This window comes from Rhinolophus hipposideros, assembly GCF_964194185.1.
Source record: "Rhinolophus hipposideros genome assembly, chromosome: 16".
NCBI lineage: Eukaryota > Metazoa > Chordata > Mammalia > Chiroptera > Rhinolophidae > Rhinolophus > Rhinolophus hipposideros.
This window is the reverse complement of record NC_138062.1, coordinates 50430258-50456049: the sequence shown is the minus strand read 5'-3', so window position 1 is coordinate 50456049 and position 25792 is coordinate 50430258. Positions and strand designations below refer to the sequence as shown.

The following is a 25792-nucleotide window of genomic DNA, read 5'->3' as shown; positions in this document are numbered from 1 at the left end:
CAGCCCCGTGAATGCAAGAGTTGTTTAAGATTTTATTGGTGACAAAAGAGCTTAAAACAAATTGACCAAAAATCAGAAGTGACATTGCCTTGGTACAGACGCTCCTTGATTTGGAAAACTCAGAGTAACTGCTGCTAGAAGGTGAACAAAGCCAACAGCACAGAGGCAGCGCACTCCGGAAGAACGGGGCAGGGGACAGGGGCACAGCAGAAGCCTATCCAAGCCAGATGCCTCTAGGTGGCCTGTCCAAAGAAGGGGACCAAAGCCCTACAGCAATGGGATAAGAGGCCTTGCCAGAAGAAAGGTGCCTGTGTGTCCCCATTTCTCCATGTACCAGCTGGCATCTGGAGGCTTTGGGATAAGGGCACATGGGCAGGGGACGCTGGGGGTCAAGGTTACTAAGGCCTGGGCAGGCAGGGGATGGTCCCCGAGGTGGTCACCAGAGAGACTAACACCCCCCCCCCATGCTGTGCAAGGAGCTGAGGGGGGCTGCCCCAGCCACAAGGACTTCCAGAACACAGACCCAGGCCGACACCCCTGTACCAGCTGAGGTGACCAACTCCTCCAAGCACCTTCGGCACAGAACCAACTTATTTCTGAAACATTTCTTTTCCAAAAAAGGCAGAAACCACCCCACCTCATCGAAGCTGTGCCCACAGGTAGAGGGGCTCCACACGTGGGAGTGGGGTGGAGCGTAAGGGGAGCGGGGTGCTCGGCTTGTCTGACAGCCACAGCGGCTGTGGGCGCGTCCCTGGGGAAGGGTCCTCTTGGCTGCCGTCTTCCTCAGGACAGGCTCTGGGGAAGCCACCGGCCGGTGACCAGCCACCTTCCTGCCCTCTGTCCTCACGGTCAGTCCTGCCAGGATCCCTCAGGGAGCCGCGTCTGCTGCTCGTGGGAAGCGCCTTGCTTCTTGGAGTCCAGCAGGGACCGTGGAGCCGCCCATCGGCTGGGGCCGCGCCCCTTCACTGCCCTGACGCACAGGGAGAAGCCACTGGAAGCTAAACTGAAAACAAAAATCCTCCTCTCCATGATTACGTCACAGGTGTTGATCCTAACCTTGCTGTGTGGCTCCTTTAAACTTTGTTTCTGGAAGCTTCTTGCATCTCCCAGGTCCACCACTAAGATCTGAGAGAAACTCAGGAAAGTATTTTTCAGTACTCCTTTGAAAGAATCTTTAAAAAACAAACAGAAAATCCCCAAATACCGTATTTTCTTTAAATGAAAACCCTCTCAGAACACAGGCAGCGTAACCACGTGGTCTCGGACAGCGTGACAAACCTGAGCCTCTGCACGGCTCTCGGCACAGCTGCCACCTGCAAGGAGCCTGCTCAGCACAGAAACGCGGGCTGTTCCTGCGAAAACGTAGTCCCCTTTCAATAAAAGAGAAAAAGAAAGAAAGAACAGAGGAAAGGGCTACTCTGAGATGAGGGTCTTCCTCCCTCCGCCTGGTTGCAGACCCGGTGTGGATGCGGCGAGCGGGCCTCCGTGGCGAGCGGCTGCGGGGCTCACGGGCGGGCCGGCCCCAGCTCCGTGCTCCCTCTCGTCTCCTCGCCGCGATGCCAGCAGTGGGCACTTGCTACCTCGGGCTGCTCTCCCTCGGGTGATCCTCTCCCTCTCCTGTCGCTCACAGTGGTGCTTCAGTTTTAGCAGTGGAAAACAGGTATCCATTGATTTTTATTTTTTATTACCCAGAATAAGATGCTGATGGACTAAGCCACGTAGCTTAGCTCTTCTGCCGCCACCTGTGGGAAGGGAGGGTAGGCATGAGGCCGTCACACGGGAACCCGGCCGGCACCTGAAAGGCAAGGGGCTTTCTCCGCACCCCAAGGTGCACCTGTATCTTCACCTGTGAAAAGGGACCTCTGGTGCTGGACAGCCCCAGACCAGTGACTCCCCACCCAGGGGAAGAAGGCTGCTGAGGGCTAAGGCTAGAGTCCGTGCTGTTAACACTGGCACCTCCTTCGGCAGCACCGGAACCCCACTTCCTCGGCACACAGCTGGGCACCGCACAGCAGGGCTCTCACAGGCACCTAGAGGCACCTCTGGCAGAAGCGCCCTGCGCACCTGGGACTGGAACCTCCATCACCCTCGTGAGCTGCCAGTCAGGGCAAAGGGTATGTCCTCCTCCCTGCCCACCGGGGGGCTATGGGCCCCCACATCCGCCTTTCTCAGAGGCACAGGGACCTGAAGTGCTAGGTCACAGGACAAGCTGGCCCCTTGGGGACTGGAGACTCCCACCGTGTGTTCTGAGTGTTCCCACAAGTGCAGGACCTGGTGACGCCCCCCGGGGGGTGGGCTTGCCTTCTAGTACTGGGACAGCCCCGTGACTCCGCCGTGCTGGTAGGCCCTCTCCCCCTGGTATGTGGAATCTTGTGACAGCGCAACATCGATCTGGGACTTAAACTCATCGCCAAGGTAACTGTCCTGAAAGACATGGTTGGGAAGATGAGCCGCCAGTCACACGTCCGCGCAGCCTCGTGAACTGGCTCCGTGTCCAGCCCCCCCAGCCCAGAGAAGAATCCGGAAACCTGGTCCTCAAGCCTGAGCAGCAGGAAACGCACACGGATTACCTCACCAGAGACAGGTGACCCAGACCAGCTGCCTGGGACTGGGAGGGCGCTGCCACGGGTGGGATGGGTCTCACTGCTGAGGACAGTCACGTCCTTCCACGTCGTTTGGGGTGTCAGGGGAGTTTGCATACGTGGGGAGGGCGCCCTGGGCTGGCTCACCTGGGACAGCTCGGGCTGGGAGAGGCCGGGCTGGCTCATCTGGGAAGGCTGGCTCATGGAGATGTAGCCCTGAGTCAGGGCGCCCTGTGAGAAAGGCTGGGACGCCACGTCCTGGCTGGCCTGGCTGCTGGGCAGGTTCGTCTGGTTGGGCCCAGGAAGCCCAAAGCGATTCTTCTGGCGTCCGCCACGACCCGTCTTGCCTTTTGGGGTACCCCGGCCTGAAAGACAGCGTCCAGGGGTCCAGTCCTTGACGGCTGCCAGAGCCTCACCGACAAGTGCGAGTGCCGAGGCCGGGGGCTTGCTCACCTGCAGCCGGCCCGTTAGCCTGTCCAAAGTACCCTGGGGGGGGCATGGGCGGCATGACCAGGTTGAAGGGGATCGGGATGTTCATGGCAGCCACGTGGCTGGGCCCTGCGCTGATCATGCCGAGCTGGTCATGGGTCTGGAAGTACATGTTGGAGGGCCGGCCTGCAAGACAGGGTGGACGGCGTGTCCCCCACGGGATCCCGGAGAACCTGCTGCCCACCTCGTCAGCTGCTCTGCCCACAGTGGGACGTTGTCCCGTCTGTCACTGCTCTGCCTGTGGTTCTTGGGGTGCCCCACCGCAGACCAGACTGCTGCCGATTCTCACAGTCATCCCCCTCTCAACCTGCTGGGGTCTGGAGCCCATGAAACTCATTTCTCCAGGGGATTCTGAGAACCACTGCTACAGGGACCCAAGAAATTGAGAACCACCACACAGCACGTCCTTTTGTGCCAAAATATATGTTCCTATGTCCCATACACACAGCAAAATGCAAGAGAACGCCTAAACTCCTTAGCCCAGTGGATGTACTGAAGACAAAGGCCCTGGGGCCAGCGCCTGGAGTGTGGCTTCCGGGTCGGGCCCCGGGGACTCAGAGAGGAGCTGCCAACACCTTCAGCTACACGGTGACTCACTGGAGGAGGCGAGAGGTTTGTGGTTAGAGAACACAATTTCCAATCTGAGCTCAGGGACTAGCAGAATACAGGGTCAAGAAAAGGGGGCTGTGACAGGAGGGGCTGGGGTCCACATCCCCTCAGGATGGATGGCGAGCACGCGAGGGAACGAAGCCCAAGGTAAAGCACGAGCAGGTCGCGTTAACAGCCTCTGCAGGGGCTGCAGTGGGGAAGGGTCCCCGGGGGATGAACGGAAACTGTGTACAAACTGGCTCAGGCAGCAGGAACCAGGCTCAGCCTTAGGATACAGAGCCCCCACGCAGGAGACGAGGACATGCACCCCACTTTGAGTCTGACAGAGCAAGTGGAGGCTTCAGGAAGAATGAAACCTGACGGCCTGGAGGAGCTGCGAGTGTGACCTCCCACTGAGAAGGGGAGTACAGGGTAGGCTGGGGCACCGGGACAACAGGAAGAGCTGTGTTAGAGCTGTGTTATTTAAAACACCTTGTTTTTAGAAACTGCCAAAGACCAACTCTTTGATCTCAGAAGAGCAGCTGAGAAGCGACTCAGCAGGCAAGTCTCTGTGGACAGAGGCAGTGCAGGCGTGGGAAGGGTCAACATGCCCCCCGAGCACACTCACCCTGGCTGCTCCGATCGTACACGGATCCTGGGATGATGGCCTCCCGGGCATCATACATGGCTGTGGTCATGAAGCGGGCTCCCTGCGGAGGGTTTAAGTAGGTGAGGAATCCCACTCCTTTTTAAACAACCAATCGATCTCTGATGCTCAACATTTGATCTCTGGCTTCGGCTTAAGCAGCACTGAGCTCCCCAGAGCACCCCAGGTTTACAAGGTTTCCTGACTGCCCGTGTCCGATTCCTAGACGCACCCAGGACTTAGCAGACCTAGAAGCCCCAGGCCAGAAAGGCCTGAGGACGCTGGTGTGCAGGGCTCCGCACACACAGGCCAGCACGCACCGTTCCTGCGCACACACTGACACGTGCACACTCGCCACAGGCCACATTGGCCATCGCTTCCAGCCGCGTGCCAGAGCGTGGGCTCGAGGACAAAGGGGCCCTGGCCCTGTCCTCCCCCCACCCACGGCCAGCGCTCACAGGGTTGATGGTGTTGACCAGCTTCCGGGGCTTGCTGAACTGCATGAGGCTCTCCCGCAGGTTGTTCAGGGGCCCCTCCACCAGCACCTTCTGCTCCTTGTAGTAGTTCAGCAGGTGGTTCCAGAGGGGCTGCTTGGACAGTGCTTTGGGGTTGCCCACAATGATGACCCCGTATCTGCAAGGGGTGGGTACAAAGAGCACAGTGCTTCGGGCCGCAGAGTGAGCCAATGCCATGCAGAACAGTCTGAGGCCAAACTCAAAACGTCAGTCCAAAGTCCCTGGGGGCCGGCCTCAGTCTCCCTGCCCAGTGACTGGCACTGGGGGCCACCCTGCAAGCTCTTCACACTACACTCAGTTTATCTGGGGGCAGGTTTCTAGGAGCTCAGATGACAAAACACCTCTGTGGGCAGGTGGACTCAGAGACTAGTCTCCTTGCTGCAACCAAGCTGGCCTCCTGGGCCACCTTGCGGACCCTGACACACAACTTGACACCCAAGTCTGGCCTAGCTTCTGTGGGTGCTCACCCTCACCCAGCTGGGGAGACAGCCCCGCCATGCTGGCCACCTAACAAGAGCGGACCACAGGAAGGGTAACTATGAAAACCAAGTGCCCTGCACGGGGAAGGAGCTGACAGGAATGTGAGCCCAACCTCCCGCTGGCACAGGGGCAGCACAGCGACCACCTTGTTCTCAGGTCCCTTCTGCTGTCACCACTGTTTCAGAGCACTTACATCCCAGAGCCAAAAAGGAGACGGACCAAAACATTAGACTCGTGAATTCAACAACTTAACAGGGACACATTCCCCCGCTGGGTCTGAATCTCAGCTCAGAAGAGCCGAGAATGACATTGACCGTGAGACCAAGGCCACAGAAAACCGACAGGACAGAGAAACGAAGACAACTCGTGGGTGAGCCCTTCCTTTTAAATTGCTACTGTAGCCCTTGGACCTCAGGCCCTGGTGAAGCCCCCCTCCCACACCCTGTGCCACCAGCCAAGGTGCAGCTGGGACATGAGGACTGGTAACCAGAGGACCAGTCCCCGAGGGAAAGTTCCTCTGCAAGGCCCTGAGGCAGGAGAAAGGCAACTGCTGCCGGCAAGGCCCACGTACCGTGCTCGGGTCAGGGCCACGTTAAGCCGCCTGGGGTCGTTTAAAAACCCGATGCCTTGGTGCTCGTTGGCCCGCACGCAGGAAAGGATGATGAAGTCTTTCTCGCGCCCCTGGAACGCATCCACACTGGCAATTTCCACCTCCTGCAGGAGACACATGGTCCCCATGAGCCAGCAGGCTGCCCTCAAGGACTCCTAGGCTGCCTAAAGCGTGGCCAAACGCACCATCAAACCCCAGCAAGCAGCCCTGACCCCCAGCCCCTCTCTCCCTGCCTTCCTACTTCGTTTATTTAATCTCTGTAATGTGTCCCAATAAGAAAAGCATAACAGACTCGTCAGAAAACCTGAGATGTTTCCCAGTTAACAGAACAGAAAGCGCGTGTCGTCATCAGAGTCGTTAGCTTGCATTTGGTTCATTTCTACGTGGAGAAATAACTACAGAAATAACCGTCAGGAGGCTGCCCATCACCCTCCTGACAGATACACCTGGACATCTTACCCAGGTGTTGACCTAGGACGGGACAGAGTTGTCACGACCATAGAACATCCCCCACGCAGCGGCACGAACCGTACCCCTACTGGTCAATGCTGGAGCTGTTTTCAGTTTTGCTCTGAAAACTATCTTGAGAAAAACACTTTTACGCATGAACAGTGGCCCACGTTCCCGATCGTTGGAATAGAGGTGCAGGACTCGGGCGGAAGCACGGGTAACATGCACACGCGACCCTTGCAGCCAGGAGGTCAGGTCGGCCTGGTAGGGGCCTGGCACGCACCTGGTAGAGCTTGGTGTGCAGGGAGCCGCTGAACTGCATGTACTGCACCAGGTAGGAGCGCTGGCCCTCGTACGGCGTGATGATGCCGATCTGGTCTGGCTTGGCGCCCGCCTTTAACAGCTTCGTGGTGATCTTCTCCACGTTTGCTGCCTCCGTCCTACGGAAACCAAGCGTTCAGTTCCTGGGCTGCAACTGTGGGCTCCCGAGAGCTGAGGCCCGAGGCTGTGGGAGGCACAAGGGCAGCTGTGCCCTCGGCAGAGCACACCTGCTTGGGCACAGAAACTCTCAACATGACAACCACACTGACAAGAGAGAAGGGAACATGCTGTGGGTTGAGGAGCCTGAACAAAATGGGGTGAGGCGGGCAGTGTCAGCTCTCCCCATTAACCAACTGCTTGGCCAGGCTGCCACTGACGCCAGCTGCTGGGGTGGGCGAGCCCCTGCTTACCTGTTCAGGTAGGAGGTACCCGAGCTGGCGATCTCCTCCTGGCCCTGGGTCACGTAGAAGAACATCGGCTTATCAGGTTGGGGCCACTGGAAGTCAAACCCTTTCTTCACACGATCCGCTGCCATCAGGGAGGGAAGAGTCAATACTTCTCATGACAGAAGCGCAGCCAGAGGCCACCCAAGCGGGTTACCTGCCCAACCGGGCAGGACTGAGCGAACGTGTGCACACAACTGTGCTTCAGGGACAGAGCTGCTCTCTCCCTGAACACGTCTCACTGGTCAGTGCTTTCTGCGACCTGTTCAAGGAAACTTTGCCCACGCCAGGGTCACGAAGATATTGTTTCCTTCTAGAAGTTTTACTACTGTCCTCACAGGACACAGAAGCCCCTACAACCAGCTTTTGTAGAAGACACTGTTGAGCAACATGTCCTGTCACAGTCCAGACTGGAAGAGTTGCGTGTAACCGACAGAGGAGTGTGAGAAAACCAGTATTTCTGCATCCCAACAGCCCATCGTTCGTCTGTATCATTCAAACAAGGGACAGAGGCCGTTGAGTGAGGTGGCCCGTTAGCCCAGGGGCTGCTGGCAAAGGTTTAACCACCCACTGGGGTTGGGGCTGGTCTATAGCACCTGCCAAATTCTGTGGTGTAAACACTCCTGCCACAGCTGTCAGGACACCCTTGTCGGTGGGTGTGGGTGGGCACCAGCACCACCCTGGGGTCACTTCAAGGCTGACGGGGCTCCTGGGGGCTGGTGAGGTTCTGTACACAGCTATGTTCATTTAGTGAAAAGTCACTAAGGTTTGGGTACTTCTTTACACTTTAGTAAAGAATTTTAAAAATACACAATTGGGGACCGTGCTTCCCCCAAAATAAGACCTAGACAATCAGCTCTAATGCGTCTTTGGGAGCAAAAATTAATGTAAGACCCGGCATTATATTATACCCGGTCTTATATTATATAAGACCGGGTCTTATATAAATTTTTGCTCCCAAAGACGCATTAGAGCTCATTGGCTAGGTCTTATTTTCAGGGAAACATAGTATCTATGCGCTGGGCACTGATGCCACAGCAATGAACCACCGTCAGTTCTAAACCAGCGCTAAGTAGTGGCTTTCCCAGAAGTGCCAACCGTGTCAGTGAATCACAAAAGAGCTCCTCGTGGCCTGGCCTCCGCCTGATGGACCAGCAGCCTTCTAAGTGCCGTGGTGACAGCAGTCATGGCATCTCCCACAGGCCCACCCAGGACGGCAGCTGTGCAGTCCTGGCCTTATCTATTAAGTGGGACGAGACAAGGCCAACATGGCCGCTGGAGCGAATGACACACTAAATGAGTGGCCCTCCAACGCTGGTCTCAGAGCCCCTTTACACTCTGAAGAGTTGAGAAGTCAAAAAAACTTCGTTACCTACTGATATTCACTGTATTTTAAAACCTGAAAATTTATGTCTATTACTTCATTTAGAAAGAAGCCCATTGTAAAAAGAAGAGAAAAAAAAAAATAAGCCCATTACATGTTAACTTAAAAAATTTTTTTTAAACAGAAAAGTACCACTATTTTCCATTAAAATGTAAACTTAGTCAATCTGTGCAACTCGCTGTGTATGCGATCTGGCTCACTGGGATCTGCCACTGCACACTGTGTCCCGGGAGCCAGTGACACATTTTATAGCCTTTACAGGCATGGGAGGCACCCTGGAGATCCGTGACAAGAGCCTTTCTACTCAGCCCTGCACTCGGGACTGCCTGTGACCCGAGTGACTTTGCAACATTCTTGCTGGCCGCGGGGATGAGAAGTACCTACTGACTCCCCTCACAGACGCTGTCGCTACCATGATCGCATCAGAAAAACCACTCAGCAACGGGGACACTCGGTCAGCTCATGCCAGGGGGCGTGAGTTTTCTGAAATACTAATTTTCACTGACTCCTCAGATTTTATCACTGGTGATTAATAGTCAGTTGTTTTCCTTGAAGCCACAAGCTTGGTTTTCAGGAAAACAGCTGCCCAATACCCGCCATCTGAACAACCGGTATGTCTGTGAGCCCTTCGTTCAAGCACCTTGCACGCCCACCAGTGTCGCACGGACATACACTTAGAATGCCACTTGCCGCCAACTGTGGAGCAGTCTGGTGGCACCGTCCAGATCTGTGCGAGGCCCCACTGGCCTCCAGCGCTGCTGCTTCTGTACCATCAGTGCGTGTCAGTAGTGAAGGTCACACGCCGCCTGGGTGTCACTAGGAAAGGAGTCTCGCCCCACCCTACCCCCATCTTGTAGACCCCAGGGCCCGGGCTCTGAGAACTGCCTGTTCCTTGGGCTGCATGACGCGCTCTGAGCGTGAGTGTTCGTCAGTGACTTCGTGACTATGCCCACGCCCCGAGGCACCTACACTCCCAAGTGGACACGATGTCCTGCTGACATCGTGCCTCTCCGAGGTGCCCCCTGCACCTACTACGTAAGTGGTCGCTAGGTAAGGCCACTCAGGAAGGCAACCACGGCAAGTTTCGCCCGTGTCCCCTGGCACGTTACCTGCGGTGACTCCGTTCTGCAGCGAGCCCTCATAGAAGATGTTGGAGGGAAAGGCGCTGAGGGCGGGGTGCATCCGATACTGGACCTGCAGGCGGATTGGACGGATGCCCAGCACCACCAGGCGCTCAAACAGCGACTGCGACAGCCCGGCCTTGGCCGCCTTCTTGCACATCACCACGGGGCCCAGCTGGCAGTGGTCACCCACAAGGATCAGCTACGGAGAGAGGCGCACACGGGTGAGAAGCTCAAGCAGGAAGTAGCCTAGACGTCGCCTTACAGGGGACTCGGGCCCAGGGGCCACAGAAGCACCCAGCCACGTCAATGCCAGTGCTAAGATACATGGGAAATCTGCCTGCCACAGACATGAAACGCATTCAGACATGCACTCAGGACCCAAACAGAGGCACCCTGTGCAGCACCCACCCTTCAAAGACCCCCTCAAAGGGCCCGCCAAGCATCGCTACCAGGGCGTCACACAGCCTCACAGTATTAAGAATTACGCAGAATCGGAACAAGAGAAAGCGCACACCAGTTTCCAAGTTACGGCCACCACAAGTGGAATGGCTCACCTGCTTGGCTCCGAGGACCACAGGGACCATGCACTCCGGCTCAGTGGCCTGGGTGCTCTCGTCGATTAGAATGGAGCGGAACTGCATCTTGGCGAGCCTGGGGTCTCCCGCGCCCACACACGTGCAGCAGATCACATCCGCGTTCTAAGGAAGAGATCACGTGAGCATCAGGGGCACGCAGAGTCCCTTTACCAGGTACTACCCAAAAGCACGCAGGACAGGACACTGCTCTGGTCTCCACCCTCCTGACAACCACAGAAACAAGCAGTCCCGCCCTGACAGCATCCATTGTCCATGCTGCGGTGACACCAACTTTGCTGAGATCCTGAGTGCCTGGGCTTCAGTGGAGAAAACCTCCCAGCCCAGACAGCTCGGGGCTTGAGACAGTCTCTGAGGGGCAGAGCTGAGCCGGGGTACAGGCACGGAGCTGGGATCCATTTTTGGTCGCTTTGTCGTGAAAGAACAGACCCACTCCGGGGGTTTGGACCAGGATCTGGGGCTCCCGGCAGCAGGGAGACTGGCAGAGAGCGGACACCACTTAAAAATCATGTCTGTGTGATCGCAGAGAAAGCATATCAAGTAGGGTATCCAAGGTCTTGTCCGAAGCAGGGAACCACCTGACTAAAGGTGCTACTGCGTGCCCTCACCATGAGCAGCTCCCTTTCAGCCGTGCGCTTCAGGGCCCGGTACCGCTTCTCATCGGCGGATGACAGCTCTCCGGTCTCGTCCTTCAGCTGCTGCAGCTTCTGGAGCTCTGGCATGCTGGAAGCACGGGGGCATGGCAGTGGGCATGGAGGCGCGTGTGCCAGGGCCACGCAGAGGAGATGCGCCTCCTCCTATCAGGTACCCACCTGTCCATATTCCTGATCTGGTTGTGCAGGGCCAGGAACGACACTGGGGAGTCGATGGCTTCGCGGCTCTTCGCGCAGAGCCGCACCACTTTCAGCCCCGTCTGGTGGATCTTCTCGGTCAGCTGGTCCACAGCTATGTTACTCGGAGCACAGACGAGCACAGGCCTTCAACAGAGGGCGAGCAAACACGTCAGCGCTCACCCAGAGGGGATTCAGGAAATGCTAAGTGGCCAAGCATACTGCTGTTTTGAATCCCAGGCAGTGGAGCGGGCTCAGACGTCAGACAAAAGCCAGGTATGGCACGATGTGAACGGAGCTTAAAACCCAGTGAGTCTGGAGCTTCCTGCCCCGAGTTTTCATTCTACTCATGCCACCGATAATGGACCCACATCGTCACCTCCGTCGCAGGGTGAAGACTTTCCAAGCCCCGAGGCGTGCACAGCACAGCCGGGTGCACTGACCTACGCTGCCTTGGAGAGCAGCAGGCTGGCTTGTTAAAAGCAACCACTAAAGCCCGATCTAATACAAACAACGGATAACGCAGTGAGCAGGTAACCCGCCGGGACGTCCCGCACATCGGCCTGCTGACCCCTACCCGTTGCCTTGCCGTGCCAGGTGATAGACAATGGTGGCCGAGGTCACCGTCTTCCCCGTGCCTGGAGGTCCCTGGATCAGGCTCAGCGGTCTCTGCAGCACAGTCTTCACGGCATAAACCTTCAGATATAAGCAGCTGTTAGGGTCCAGATGCCCTGCAAGCCCCCCGCGCCCCCCCCAGCAGCTGTACGGGCCGAGCCCTTCCCAGCCCGAGAGCAGTGAGAACCTGAGAGTGGTTGAGGTCGGGCAGCCCCTGTGCCGTGAAGCGCTTGGGCAGCTGGCACTTGATGATCACGTCCTCCACCTCGTGGCCGAGCAGCTTATGGTAGATGTACCCTGACACGGAGGTCTCGTCCACGGCAAAGGTCTTCAGTGCGCTCTGCATCCTGTGGGGAGCACAGGTTGGCCACACGCTCACATGGACAGCGGGAAGCCCTCAGCCGGGGATAAGAGAATCAGAGAGAGCGGAGGTGGAAGCAAGGGCCGACGCACCTGTCGAACGAGGTGGACTTCCACACGAAATCCACCTGGAAGTTATGCGTCACCTCCACAGGGGCGCCCACACTGCTCCGCAGCTCAATGGCGATCTCATCGCCATAATCTGTGCCGCTGAGTTAAGGTGCGTCCTTGTCATAAGCTGGTTTACCTTTCTGAGGGGCCCTCATTTGGTTATTGAGGAGACAGAACCCTCCTTTGCGCCAAAAGGTGAAAACTCAGCCAGTGAGACCCTCATTCTGACAGATTCTGCCCATGTGTGTGTCCCCTGCAGCCAGCTCCCCCAACCCCAATTACCCTTTGAGCCCTGGGGCATAGTCCTGGAGGCCAGGATGGAGCCACCACGTCCAGAACCTGGGTTCCACATGTGAACTCCCAAGAGCCCTGAGGCACGGAGCTCAAAGCACCTGGCTTTGAGCGCTCCTATCAGTTTCATATAAATGGTGAACCCTCAAATCCACCTGAAGAAACGGCTCAGGGGGGGTGCCGGTTAGCTCAGTTGGTTAGCGCGTGGTGTTAACACCAAGGTTGCCAGTTTAATTCCCGCATGGGCCACTGTGAGCTGTGCCCTCCTTAAAAAAAAAAAAGAAAATGGGGGAGGGGCCGGCCTGGTGGCTCAGGTGGTTGGAGCGCCGAATTCCTAACACCGAGGCCGCCAGTTCAATTCCCACATGGGCCAGTGAGCTGCGTCCTCCACAGCTAAGATTGTAAACAATAGCTCTCCCTGGAGTTGGGCTGCCGTGGGCTGCCGCAGGCTGCTGAGTGCTGCCGCGGGCTACCCTGTGTCGCCATGAAGGGCCGGTGGCCAGAGTGAGTGGCTGGCAGCCGGCAAGAGCTGCCGTGAGCTGCTACGAGCAGCCGACCGATGAGTGGTGACAGACTGCCTGAGCCGGGGGGGAGCGCAAGGCATACAATATCAACATGGGCCAGGGAGCTGTGTCCTACACGACTAGACTGAGAAACAATGGCCTGAATCAGAGTGGGAAGAGGGGAGGTGGAAAAGTGGGGGGGGGGGGGGGGAGAAACGGCTCAGTGGCTTGAAACAAACATGACTCAAAAGGGCCCCTACAGCCATGGCCATATTCTCCCCCTGAGGCCCCAGGACTGGTCTCCACAGTGACACACATACAGTCTCCTTTGCCAGCTTTTTGTCACACGAAGGATACTATCAGGGACCTTGATGACGTGGCCGATCCCTTTCCACAGGGGCGCCAGGTCCCCTTTGTATCGCAGGCATATCTCATCGCCCTGCATGAGCCGCATGTCTTCCAGGGAAAAGACAGCAAGAAAGTTAGCATTTTCAACATGCGCCGAGGTTGCCACCAGGAAGAGTTCAAATTAAGGGGACACTTTACAAGGGAGAAACTAGGAATTTTATGCTACTTATGGTCACAAATATTTTAAAACTTAAAATCACCTCTTAACCAAATTATGACTAAATCCTCATTACCAGAGTCAGTCTTGGGCAAAGTGAAGTAGGCGATTCTCTTCTTGTTAAGGCCCAGGTCCCACCTGACCGTGATGTTATCTTGAGTCTGAGCACATGAAAAATAAGAGCCCTGTTAGCCTACCACCCAGACATGGCCTGGACTCCTGGGTCTGGGTTTCCATAGGCGTGTGCCCTACGGCCACCTCAGAGCTGTGACGTCACACTGCAGAGAGCAGCACCCAACAGCCTGCAACACCAAAAAAGCGCCCCTCTGGGAGAGAAGCCATTAGGACCCCCAGAACCTGCATAAGTCGGCCAGGATTCCCTACTCGACATCTGCTCTTGGAGGTCCTCAGGGAGAGAAAGGAAGCCGACAGCTGAGGACGTGGCCCATGAGCGCCGAGTCTCGTCCTTCCTAGACACGCTCTTCGTGGGACCAACAAGGAACACCCTTGGTGTGCCTTGGCTCCTCGGGTCTGTCACTTGTGGCTGTGGGCAAAGGTTGAGAACTGAACCGCAAGGGACTTTTGTTGGAATTAAACTCAGCACTCGGGCTGGTGTCTAGGTCTGTGACGGGCGTTTGCCCTCGGCGCACTGCTCCGGACTCACTCGGCCGGGGCCGCGGACAGCATCGGCAGCCTGCAGGGAAAGCTGCCCTCCCCAGACACCAGGAGAGCCGTGAGAATGACCACTCCCTCCTGCATACACCACATCACCTGGGACTCTTTCAGCTTCTTGTCGTAGTCGGCCTCTAGCTTGACCAGAGGCCCGAATATGTTCTGGTACTGGTAGGCGTCCTCGTACCGCAGGAGCACATGCTGTGGCTCCTCATCCACTCCTGGCTTCTCCAGGTCCTCCAAGGTGGCAGAAGGATTCTCCTAGAAGACAAGAACAGCATCGAGTTCATCCCGGTTTCACCCGTGTATGAAATGAACTGCATGCAAGCTCAACAATCTCCGGAGGAACGGGGGCACACCCATCACTTCTCAGAAGAAGCCGATGTTGGGCTGACGCAGAGAAGGGTGGCTGGCAGTCAGTGGTGTCCACCCCGCGGGGAGCCCTCGTTTGGGGAAGTTCACATGGCACAGGGAGCTGGACACCTGCCTGCTCCTACCCGCCCCCAGGGTTACACCAACAAGGGAGTCTTGGTGATGACACCCCAGGTACACCATCAAATGGCTGCGGCCTCCACAATCGCCTGGCCCTGAACAACACTTCCTCCAGGCTGCCAGAAAGACCACCGGTTCCTGTGGCTGTGTGAACAGAAGGAAGGCCCACTCCCCATTTCCTCCTGACCGTACACTGCGCCAGCAGGGTGACGCACCCTTCCCTGGCAGGGACAGAACATTAGACGGACTGTTGGGACGTAACCAGGAACGGTGAAACCACTGTGGCACCAGTTATGGAAGTGGGAAGTGGAAGTGCTAGATGATGCCTGAAAAATATTTTGACTTGTACTCCAAGTGAAGGTAAATTCACATGTAAGATTTCTGGTTACATGGGTTCCTAATTAAAATTTCTAGCCTCGTTATTGAAACTTTATAGTAAAATCTAAACAGCCAGAACCAGAGGAGGGCTGCCCTGGAGAACTCGATCACACAAGACCTGGGGGCCCCTCTCCCCTTCAGTCATTCACTGCTCGGGGCTGAGAGTCTCTGACCTTTGGGACCCAGATCCCTTTCCCGACTAAATGCTCACCCCCAGCCGGGTGTCACCCTGGCTCAGACATATCACAGGCCGAGGGAAGATTTTTTTTAGCCCCCCCCCACTTCCGCCTCACTCCCCCCTCACTCCGGTTCAGGCCATTGTTTCTCCGTCTATGCGTAGGACACCGCTCCCTGGCCCATGCTGGTGTTATGAGCCTTGCGTTCCCCCTGCTGAGGCAGTCGGTTGCCGGTCATCAGTTGGCCGCTCACAGCAGCCCAGGGCAGCTCTCGCCGGCTGCCGGCCACTCCTGGCGGCACACGGTAGCCCAAGGCAACCCACGCTAACCTCCAGCTTACTCACGACAGCCCAGTTGTTCACAATGTTAGCTGTAGCGGGCGCAGGTCACTGGCCCATGTGGGAATCGAACCGGCAACCTCGGCATTAGGAGCACAGCGCTCCAACCACCTGAGCCACCAAGCAGGCCCAGCCCAGGGAGGTTTCAAAGTGCACTCCTAGTCCTGTCTACTCAGGCCCAGAGACGCATCCACCCACAGCTGTCCAGGGCCAGCTCGTGTCAGGGCCCCTTCAGGTAGAGGCTGCAGTCTCTTCCAGTTACTTCCAGAATCTCCTGTTTCGGAAGACACCACACCCCCCCCATCTACAGGAAACTAGTGCTGAGGCAGATTTGCATTCTCAGCAGGCCTCACCTTCCACAACTCCTCCAGCTTGTTGATCTGCTGGGCGGTGATTTGCCGAGCGCGCAGCTGCTCCTGCTCTGAAGGGATCTTGACCAGCCAGGACAGGAAGCAGCGGTCCTGGATCAGGGGCTGCCACTGCGAGCTGTCCCAGTTGATGTCCTTGAGGCTGCTCTGACTGGCGCAGGGCTGCCTGTAGAAGCCCCAAGGGCAGGAGAGCCAAGATGACGATGACCTGCGCCCAAGGCTTACCTTTCACCCCCAAGTGCCTGTCCCTGCGTCTTATAATGTGATCAAATTACTTTTCATTGTTAGTAATAAATCGCATCTCCCCACACACTTGAGATCTGAACTCTTAAAACTCAGAAGAGTCTTCGGTTTTACAGAATTGTTTTCAGGACTTACCCAGAACACACCCCAAGAGGTACTCAGCGTTCCCAGCTCTCCCCCACGCCCGACCCTGAATGTGCGCAGCCCGGCCCGGGAGCAGAAACCCTCTGAAAGCTGTCCGAGTCCCACTGAGCAGAGCCCCCGGAAAGGAGGCCCTCACCTGCATAGCAGCACGACCACCGAGTCGGCCTTGGCGGGGATGAAGCCGAGGAGGAAGACATTGCGGCAGCCGCAGTTGTAACACTCCAGGACCGTCTCCCCCAGGGGCCCGTCCTTGTGCAGAGTCACCTCTTTGCACTTTGCCCTCACAAGGTGATTTACAATGTGGCTGCAACCAGGAAATGATAAACAGTTAACACCCGAGACTTGGCTTTTCACCACTTCCAATTCTCGAGCCCCCCGTTAAAAGTTCCGGTACCGTTCACGGTCCATTAGCAGGGGCGGTCACACCTCATCCATCTGGCATCCCAGGGGACCAGCCAGCCCCAGAACTGGCTCCCCACTGAGTGCAAAAGTCAACCCAACTTTAACCATTTTTAAGGAAAACTTTCCTAACACGTTTCACAGTTTCTGCTTTTCTTTTTTTTTTTTTTCCAGTTTCTGCTTTCTTAAATACAAGTTATCCGGTCTCACTGACTCAGCCCCGGCTGCTGCCCCTTTCCCTGCTCCTCTGGCTCCTCATGGCTTCTCTGCTGCTTCTCCCAAAGTCACTTCTCATGACCCGTGCTGGATGCCAGAAGCGACAGCTCCTCCTAATTTGCTGCCAGCCAGGAAACTTGATAAGCACACGTATTAGAAACCTGAGGACAGTAAAAAATACCAAGTAGGGGGGCTCAGGGCTACTCTCAGGAAGCACGAGGGCAGGCAAGGAACCCTCTGACACCCCACCGTCTTGGCGTGGGCAGGACAGGATCTGCTGTTGTTCTCATTTCTGGGCCACAGATCACCTAAACCAGGACCTCGCTATGCCAAGCCCTATGCCAAGCCTGCTTCGCTGGGGCTCATGGGTGGGGCAGGCCCTGCCTCGGGCTCTCTGCAGCCTGGTTGTGGCTTTGTTGGACACTCCTTGCTGCCACCCTCTCTTCACTTCAGGAAACCCCTTCTGTCGCAAGGTTCAGCTCAGACACCAACACTCACTCATTCTAACCCTCTCCGGCCCCACAAAGCTCATCAGATCATCCGACTACTGTCCCTTTCGGCACCCCCAAAGTCCCCCAGTCCTCTCTGGAGCCACAACTGAGCATGTCAGCAGAACCAGCGGTTTCCTCTCGCTCTTTCTGTGCCCACCTCATCCCACTACAGTGGCAGCTCCCTGAAGGCAACAGGCTGCCGTCAGCTATCACTGGGGCTTCACGTAGAGCACACAACGCTGGTTGACTGAGCCTGTTTTCTCTTAGAGGCCCTTTCCTCACTTTCCTGATCTTGGCTCTGCTGACCGGAAGCTGGAGTTGCCAACTAAGACAACTTTTACTTAATTGCTTTTCCTGCAGGAGAGGAACTAATGCAAACATGGTAACACTTAAATTGACCAGAACATTCTGAAAAGAAGACGTGAATCTCTTTTGGTCACCCTGAAGATGCTGTTCCTTTAAAGTCTGTTAAATACATCAGCCCCCTTCCTTGCCTTGCTTAGAACCCCACAATTCTCATCTAACTCCGAGCTGACCCCAAATCTGAACCCTCTGTTTTCAGGCGGCACGATGGCGCGAGCCGGCCCACAGCGGATGAAGGCACAGGACAGGTGGAGGCTCTGTGCACACAAACCTGCCTGTGGACTTTCGTCATTTTACTTCTCCAAAACATGAACCTCAGAAGATGCCACTCCCTTGCTGGCCACCTGGCGCCCTATCCCACTGACACGCTACTCTACTTGCTGTGACGGCAGAATGAGCCAGAAGCAGGAGCCGAGGAGTCCTCGTGCTTGAGCTAGACAGACTCTCCCGAGAACCGAGCATCAGCACCGAACTGCTCTCATCCCCCCAGACACAAGCCTGGGCCGTCACAGCTGCTGCTGATCCACAGGAGGGAGCCCAGAGCCTCTGGTTGGTGACCTTGATTGGATCTGATGATTCAGGATCTGGCCTGTGTTAGCCTCGAGACCACTCAGATGAGCTCAGGCTGGAGCAAGCCTTCCCAGGAAGTAGCTCCCATGGCTGCCCGTTACTGTCTTGGAAACATCCTCCCCGGGCACCCCATAATGAAGATGAATGGGTGTGCCAGGAGCTCATCTTGCAGAAAAATATAAATAAAAACTGGGAAGGAGAATTAAGCCAACCCTACTTGCATAATAAAAAGAACCAGAGAATAAATCAAGGGTAAATACATTAAGGCGTTCACACACCACCATCTGTTTCAAGTTAAACCCGTCACAGAGGGGGGAAAAAACCCAGGTTTGTTAGCGTGATTTTATCTTGTGCTTCGCTTCAGCATTTCCATAATTTACACACAAATCGGAACACAGCCTGCTTAAAGACACATGCTCGGCCTGGTGCCTACCTGCCAGAAGTGTTTCCACGTCCGTTACAGAACCACTTTTTGCTGGTATTACAGTAAACCACGCAAGCAGGATCATGTATTCCGCAGTAACTAAAAAAGTCAAAACATCAACAGTTAAAGCTGGAAGGTCACTCGCTCTCTGGTTTTAATTTGGCAGGATGTAAAATTCTTTCCTCTTACAACATTTTTAAGTTTTTCATTAAACACATACTCAAACCCAACGATCCTACTAACAAAATCCAATCAGTTAACTGCAGAGGCTTCCTGGCGCTGTGAACACAGGAAGCGGTTGGGGTCCTGTGGAGATCCTCCGAGACACCCTAGACAGCAGAAAAGCCCCTTCCAGATGGGGTGTGAGCGCTGTTCGAGGTGCCAGGTGAGCCTAACACGCTCAAGGCTACCTAGTCACCCCCATGGCCTTAAATTTCAGGAACATGACTTATAAGCAGGGAGACCAGCAAGTGTAGCTCTGGGATAGGGAAGGTGAGCTGTGACCACGCTGCGTTCATGCTCCAGCAGAGGGCGCCGTGTTCCCAGGAACACTTGGCTCAGACCTAGCAGCAGAGGGTCCAGGGTGCAGACTGACATCAGCTAGAAAGGAACACATCGGGAGAATCCCGGACGCCACTCCCCAGCCTCGTTTTTCTGAAAATCAACACACCGAAAACAAAAACACTGGCTTTGCATGAAGTTCTGTATGTGTATGAAGCCAAGACTTAGTCTCAAATCAGAAAGTGCTTCAGCCAGGAACCTTCCCTGCATCACCCCACATGTGGGGACAGCTGGGAGGGCCAGAAGTTGTGTAGATTTCAACCAGCTGTAGCTTCACCAGGACCAAGGACAACTGTGCATATGACAGGGACACTAATATATCACTCATACATATACAAAAACAGCTGCAAGTGAGAGCGAACATTTAATGAGAGAGCCAAAATAAAAAGTCTGCCCACAGAGCGGGAAAAGGGCGGCTCTGAGCGTCCCTTGGTGAGTGCAGACCCCAGGGGGCAGCATCCAGAAGGGTGGGCAGGGCTGAGCTGAGGCTCAGGTCCAAAGCTGCCATGACTGGCCCAGTGCCCCAACCAAGATCATTTCACCTCTTTTGGTCTCAATTTTCTCATGTGCATGTAACAAAAAAAGCCAGAATAAGTCCAAATATAAGGGATGGGTCCTGCGCTAGATGTAATTCCAAATTTCGTCAACATGCATGCAGGTCTACCCACGGACTACTCATTTCCCAACTTTTCAGGAATCTTGAACACATCAGAGGCAGCATTTTAAAGAATCCGACAGTAACCTTTCTGTAAGCGAAATCTTGGCTGCTCTGTTTACCCTATAAGCCCCCAAATGCTCACCCACCGTGACAAGTTCTTTCTGATGAGTGGGGCAGATATGGGGAACAGCCCCAGGGCCTGAGGAAGGCAGAGAGAGGGGACCCTTTCCCCACCTGCTGGGAGAATCAGGGGTGACAGGAGGCGCTGAGCCCGCCCTCCTGCCTAGTAAAAGGGACTTGTGTGTGTGCACAGGCCCGAGCAGCCTCTGGGAAGCCAGGAGGTGCAGTCCGAGGCGGAGCCCCAGCTCGGCCCTGGGGGGCTCGCTCACCTGCAGGCGTGCACCGGGAGGTCCTTCGTGTAGTACGTGTCCTCTTCATCTTCTTCGAAGTTCAACTCGGCCAACAACTGACTGGTTTTGGCCACACTGTCATCCACAGCCCCGTTCTGCAGGATGCCCTCAGGTCCTCCAACCTGCCACGGAAGAGCAGCGTCACCATGCAAGCCCGCAGCCCTCAGGTCTCGGGCACATGACTTCTCCCCAAGTGGGCAGCCTCGCCACCGGCCCATGAAGCGTGGGCTGGCGTTCTGCTTGGAGACAACTGTTTAGTGTCTTCTGCTTTGACTGCCCAGACTCTCCCCAGCCCAAAACAGTGCACCGCTGGCCAAGGTCATCCACTTGTGGAGCCAGCCCCAACCCTGTCTGCCAGAGCCATGGCCACCACTAGGATACAGATGGCCATCACTGAGGAGCAAGATGACTTGCTACAAACCAGTTAAGGTGCCCTCTGGGGAAAGCTGCACCATGTCAGGCCAGAAAGCCGGGAATCCCATAGTGAATGGTCCTCCCGAAGCCTAAGGGGGGGGCCGGCGCGGCAGTTCTCTCTCCAGACTTCCTCCATTGCCAGTCCCCTCTCAGGAAGGCAGCCCTTCTTGATTATGAATTAGAAACTGAATGTCAGGATAACCTTCTGAATTCAGGCAATAATCTTACTAAATGTATTACCTTTTTGTTACAACAGCAAAAACGCACAAAATAGCTAAGCCATGAATTTCACATTTGAGCTTCTGCTGAGCTCAAATGTCCATTCCGGGGCCCAGGAGACTCCGCTTGCCATAGGGTTGACAAGCATTGTAACGCTGCCCGCCAGGAATCTCAGACCACAGTCCACGGTCCCCGTCATCTACCCCCATGGACCATAGCCAAACAAGGCTGGGTCAGACAGTACAACCGTCCTGTGGTGTGGCACGGGGGGAAGTGACAGGATCCCTGGGGCAGACACTGTTCCCATGCCCTTGCAGAGCCCCTGCCACTCAGAGCCGGGGGACCCAAAACCAGAACCACGGTGTGTGCGGCCCGCTCAAGCCAGCACAGCCTGAGCCAGCAGTGCCCCAGGGGCTTTCCCTGTCCACTGCTCCAGCCCAGTCACCCCCTATTCCATCCTCAGGAGTTCTGGTGGGAAGAGCAGCTCCCCCTAGGGGGTGCTCTGGATATTGCAAAGGTGCGTTTGGGGCGTCTGGAAGTCCGCATCCGTTGCAGGCACACCTGTGTCTGCAATGGTCTCCGCTCCGACCAGAACCCCATTTCAGTGTCTGCCACCGCATTAACATGCTTTTTTCAGGAAGGAAACAACCAGGTTAATTACAAACAGACTGAATGCTTTGTTTGAAAAAAAGGAAAAATCAAAATGAGCTTCTGGATTTCAATGCAAAGGAGACGGTGCTATAGTGTCATCACAAGCACTTCTTTGTGAATCCCTGATCTTTAAACAAAACTTGTGGTAAAATACACAACATAAAATGTACCATCTTAACCACTTTTTTTTCCTTGAATTTTATTGGGGAATATTGAGGAACAGTGTGTTGTTGCTCCAGGGCTCCTGTCCTTCCATCCAGTCGTGGAGGGCGCAGCTCAGCTCCCTCCATGGGAGGGACTTTTAAGTGCACAGTTTGGGGGCATAAAGTACATTCACTGGTGTACAACCGTCCAACCATCCACCTACAGAACTTCCCATCTTCCCAAACTCGGTCCCCATTAAATACGAAATCCCCCCACCCTCACCCCAGCACTCACCATTGTACTTTTTTTCTATGAACTTCACTCCTCTAGGGACCTCATATAAATAAGTGGGATCACACAGTATTTGTCCTTTTGTGTCTGGCTTATTCCACTCAGTATAATGTCCTCAAGGTTCACCCAGGGTGTAGCAGGTGTCAGTTTCCTTCCTTTTTAAGGCTGAATAATATTCCACTGCATAAATATACCACGTTTTGTTTATCTAGCCAAGCTGTCTGTGGACACGTGGGTTGCTTCCATCTCTGGCTGCTGTGAATAACCCTGCTATGGGCACACAAGTATCTCTTAGAGACCCTGCTTTCCTTACACCCAGAAGTGGAATTGCTGGGTCCTATGGTCATTATATGTTTAACTTTTTGAGGAATCACCAGACTGTTTTCCTCAGTGGGGATACCATTTTACATGCCCACCAGTCTACAAGGGTTCCAATTTCTTCCCAGCCTCAGACTACTTGTTATTTTTGTTTTGTTTTATTCTTTTTTTAACAGCTATCCTAAATGTGAGCTGGTATCTCACTGTGGTTTTGATTTTCACTTCCCTGATGCCGAGCATCTTTTCATGTGCTTTTTTGGCCATTTGTATTTCCTCTTTGGAGAAATGTCTATTCAAGTACTTTGCCCATTTTTATATTTGGTTGTCACATTTTTTATTGAGTTTTGATTTGTTTGAAATTGTGAATCTGATTATCACTTCAAAGAGTCACCTCTCCACTTGGCAATCTTTCTCCTGACACATGCAGGGGCAACACGAGTGTGAGGCTGCCAACAGGGCTGGCGCTGCTGGCTCCCAGCGTCTCTTGGTGTGACATACACCTAGGCACACACGTTGGTTTTCTGAAAGTGTGTGGCTAGGTTCTGGCACGGACTTCACTTCACGGCAGTGAGAGGGGCATATATACCATGCTGAATACAGGAGAGGGCTAAGAAGGTGGTCTAGAATGGGGTCAGCCTGCGGGCTACCCTCTTGGGTTCGGCAATTTACATTAATGACTGGCTCAAATACCTAATAATATTCTCAATTTTGCTTCTTGTCCCACAAAGTCTAGAATATTTACTATCTAGCCCTTCAAGAAAATAGTAGGGCTATGCTGACTCCTAGTCTAGAAGAACTCTTAAAATCTCTTATCAGGTTGCATGAGCTTTCACCTATAAAGCAATATCCTTGGTGATGCCTAAATCTTTACTTTCCTGAAACATCAGAATTAGTACGTGGAGGAAAAAGGAAAAATGCACACCTCCTGGGTGGCCTCATTCTATCCACTACTCCTGCCTCACACTTCACTTCCACTCAGCAGAGGGACGCATGAACCAGCAGCGGGCACAACGGGAGTGTGTGCAGCTCCTAAGGAAGACTGACCAGCCAGGTGGCAACCCCAGGGAACCCACACTGACCCCTTCAGGCTTACTAAGGGGCAGGAAATCTTATGTCCACTCTTGGAACTCCCAAGACAACAGAATACAGACCCAAGGTCAGGTGGGTTCTCTCCTTACCCTCACTACAGCCAGGGAGGCTGGAGAGTGTAGTGCGGGCCCCCCCCCCCCCACCCCGTGTGCCTGCGTGCGCTCATGCACACACATCTGCACGCACTCCCAGCTCCTACTCGGCCCCTCTCCTGCACAGCTGTGATCTGGCCACAGCACAAAATGACTTCTATAGCTGGGTGGTTAGTTTCTTCCTTTATTTTCTGAAAAGTTTTACGATAACATTAACTTCAAAAATACATCTGACCTGAGAAACTGTAAATAAGTCAGAGCACTAGTGAGTCCCGGGCACAGAGAAGGCCCACACCCCATGTCAGGTGACCAGATGGGAGGAGGACTACAGGATGTCCTCGTCCTCAGCCGACGCAGGACGCAGGCCTGAGGTCTTCCAAGGTCATCAACTCCTCACCTCCAGCCAGGCCCCCTGGGTCCTGCCAGGCTCAAGACAGCCAAGGCCTCCCTGCACTCCCAGGCACCCCGAGCCACCTCCAGGCGCGCTGTCACTGGGGAAACAGTTCCCTTTCCACTACGCTCTTAACTCTCACTATCTGAAGTCCACCTGTGACTTGCTGAGCTGATCAAGGTAAAGGTTTTCTGCCACTCCAGAACTCAGCTGGTGCGTATCAAAGCAATAGGAAAACCACCCCTCGAGCTGCTAGAAAGAACTTTGAGACCACAGGCTTGGGCTTCACGCTTGTGAGCATCACAGCCCAGCGTGAAGCAGACCTTCCTGTCCCTCAGCCTCCCAGTCAGCCAGTGCCCCGGGGCCTTAGCACTTACTGTCCCTCTGCCTCTGCACAGCTGGCTCCTGGTCCTTCAGGTCTTGGTTCACAGGCTGCCTCCGAGGGAGGCCCCCCTGACTCTCTGAGGGACCCCAGTGGGGCCACTCTGCTGGTCTTGCTCCCTGCTCTGACCCCAGCACCTAGAACTGAGCCCACACCCAGGAGGCCCTCCAAGTGTGGGTTAAATGAATACAATCTTCTCATCTAAAAACACAAAGGCTGTAAAGTGACTGTCATTTATTCTTTTATTCCCAAGGTTTATATATAAAAGAGGGAATTAAATCACCTTTCCCTGAGGGTGGCTGAGGCAGAGAGGAGCCACAGGACCTCTGACCTCTCCCCACCCCCTCAGGAAGAGGCTAACAGAAGGTCCAGCCTCCCCCAACTTTTGAAAAAGTTTCAAAGCTACAATGTAATGCCACCACACCCAGCACCTGGATTCCCCAGCCACTCACATTTCCCCACACGTGCTCTCTGCTTCTCCCTCTGCACACACACTTTTATTTTCCTGATTCACTTCCGAGTCATGGGCCCCAGGACAAGGGCTTTCTCCCCATAATCACATTACAGGCATACCTGGTTTCATTGCGTTTTGCAGAGACTGCATTTTTTACAGATGGAAGGCAAGACTCTTCGCAGCAGCAAAAAGATTACGACTTGTTGAGGCTCCAATGATGGTTAGCATTTTACAGCAATAAAGTATTTGTAAATTAAGGTATGTGCCCTTTTTCAGCCCGAATGCTATCGCACACTTAATAGACTACAGTAGCGTATAAACATAACTGGGGAAACCAGACATTCGCATGACTTGAGGTGTCTGGAAGTGCACCCACAGTCTCTCCGGGGTGTGCCTGTACGGGTCACGCTCAGGAGTAATGCTACAATACTGCCATCTAACAGGCACAGGTCCATTTCCCCAGTGTCCTAAGAATGTCCTTTCTGGTTGTTTAAATTCAAAGTCCAGTGAATGATCACATTACTTATGATGCGCCTTTAGCCTCCTCCAATCCATTAGTTTTAAACCACATGAAACTGAAAGTCAACCATTTCCAACTTAGAAAGAAGGTGACATCGCATGGTGCCACTGGGTTTTGGATAAGAAGGCCCCGCCCTCCGCCCCCTTACAGTGGACCCTTGGTCAGCGTGCTGAGTCCACGGCTGTGGTTCATTTCCACTGGCCGACTATCCTGGACATGTCTAAGGTGTCCTCGAGTCACCGTGAGCTGCCCCTGCTTGGCCAGTCTTGTGACCAGCACTCTCACAGGAGACGGAGGTGGAATTCACCCTACACATGCAAGCAGAAGTCAGGGTGTGTCCGGAAGGAGGGACAGCTCACAGGACAATGAGCAGACAGGTCCCCAGCTCAGTGACTTGCAAAGGAGAGGGAGGGGCTGCTCCGAA

The 25792-nt window shown here is 54.8% G+C and overlaps 1 protein-coding gene across 3 annotated transcripts in view; it reads right to left on the bottom strand.

Annotated features, from left to right (window-relative positions):
- Positions 1 to 12: 12 nt before the first annotated feature.
- Positions 13 to 25792, bottom strand: part of UPF1 (UPF1 RNA helicase and ATPase) — a 33612-nt gene continuing 7832 nt past the window's right edge. The window contains exons 2-25 of one of the 3 annotated variants that reach the window (XR_013995071.1): positions 20383 to 20525; positions 18784 to 18873; positions 16448 to 16615; positions 15910 to 16090; positions 14272 to 14433; positions 13544 to 13661; positions 13293 to 13391; positions 12124 to 12232; positions 11858 to 12017; positions 11633 to 11751; positions 11038 to 11202; positions 10834 to 10948; positions 10187 to 10330; positions 9618 to 9831; positions 7092 to 7209; positions 6644 to 6800; positions 5872 to 6014; positions 4764 to 4938; positions 4288 to 4369; positions 3036 to 3197; positions 2730 to 2947; positions 2302 to 2424; positions 1279 to 1742; positions 13 to 1003 (exon numbers count right to left, since the gene is read on the bottom strand). Coding sequence is in view for 2 of the 3 variants with exons in the window: in XM_081075875.1 (XP_080932001.1) it covers positions 2305 to 2424; positions 2730 to 2947; positions 3036 to 3197; positions 4288 to 4369; positions 4764 to 4938; positions 5872 to 6014; positions 6644 to 6800; positions 7092 to 7209; positions 9618 to 9831; positions 10187 to 10330; positions 10834 to 10948; positions 11038 to 11202; positions 11633 to 11751; positions 11858 to 12017; positions 12124 to 12232; positions 13293 to 13391; positions 13544 to 13661; positions 14272 to 14433; positions 15910 to 16090; positions 16448 to 16615; positions 18784 to 18873; positions 20383 to 20525 (3162 nt within the window). In the remaining variant the exon portion in view is untranslated. Of the gene's footprint in view, positions 1743 to 2301; positions 2425 to 2729; positions 2948 to 3035; positions 3198 to 4287; positions 4370 to 4763; positions 4939 to 5871; positions 6015 to 6643; positions 6801 to 7091; positions 7210 to 9617; positions 9832 to 10186; positions 10331 to 10833; positions 10949 to 11037; positions 11203 to 11632; positions 11752 to 11857; positions 12018 to 12123; positions 12233 to 13292; positions 13392 to 13543; positions 13662 to 14271; positions 14434 to 15909; positions 16091 to 16447; positions 16616 to 18783; positions 18874 to 20382; positions 20526 to 25792 lie in introns of all 3 variants that reach the window. The other 2 variants (XM_081075875.1, XM_081075876.1) reach the window with 2 other exon arrangements.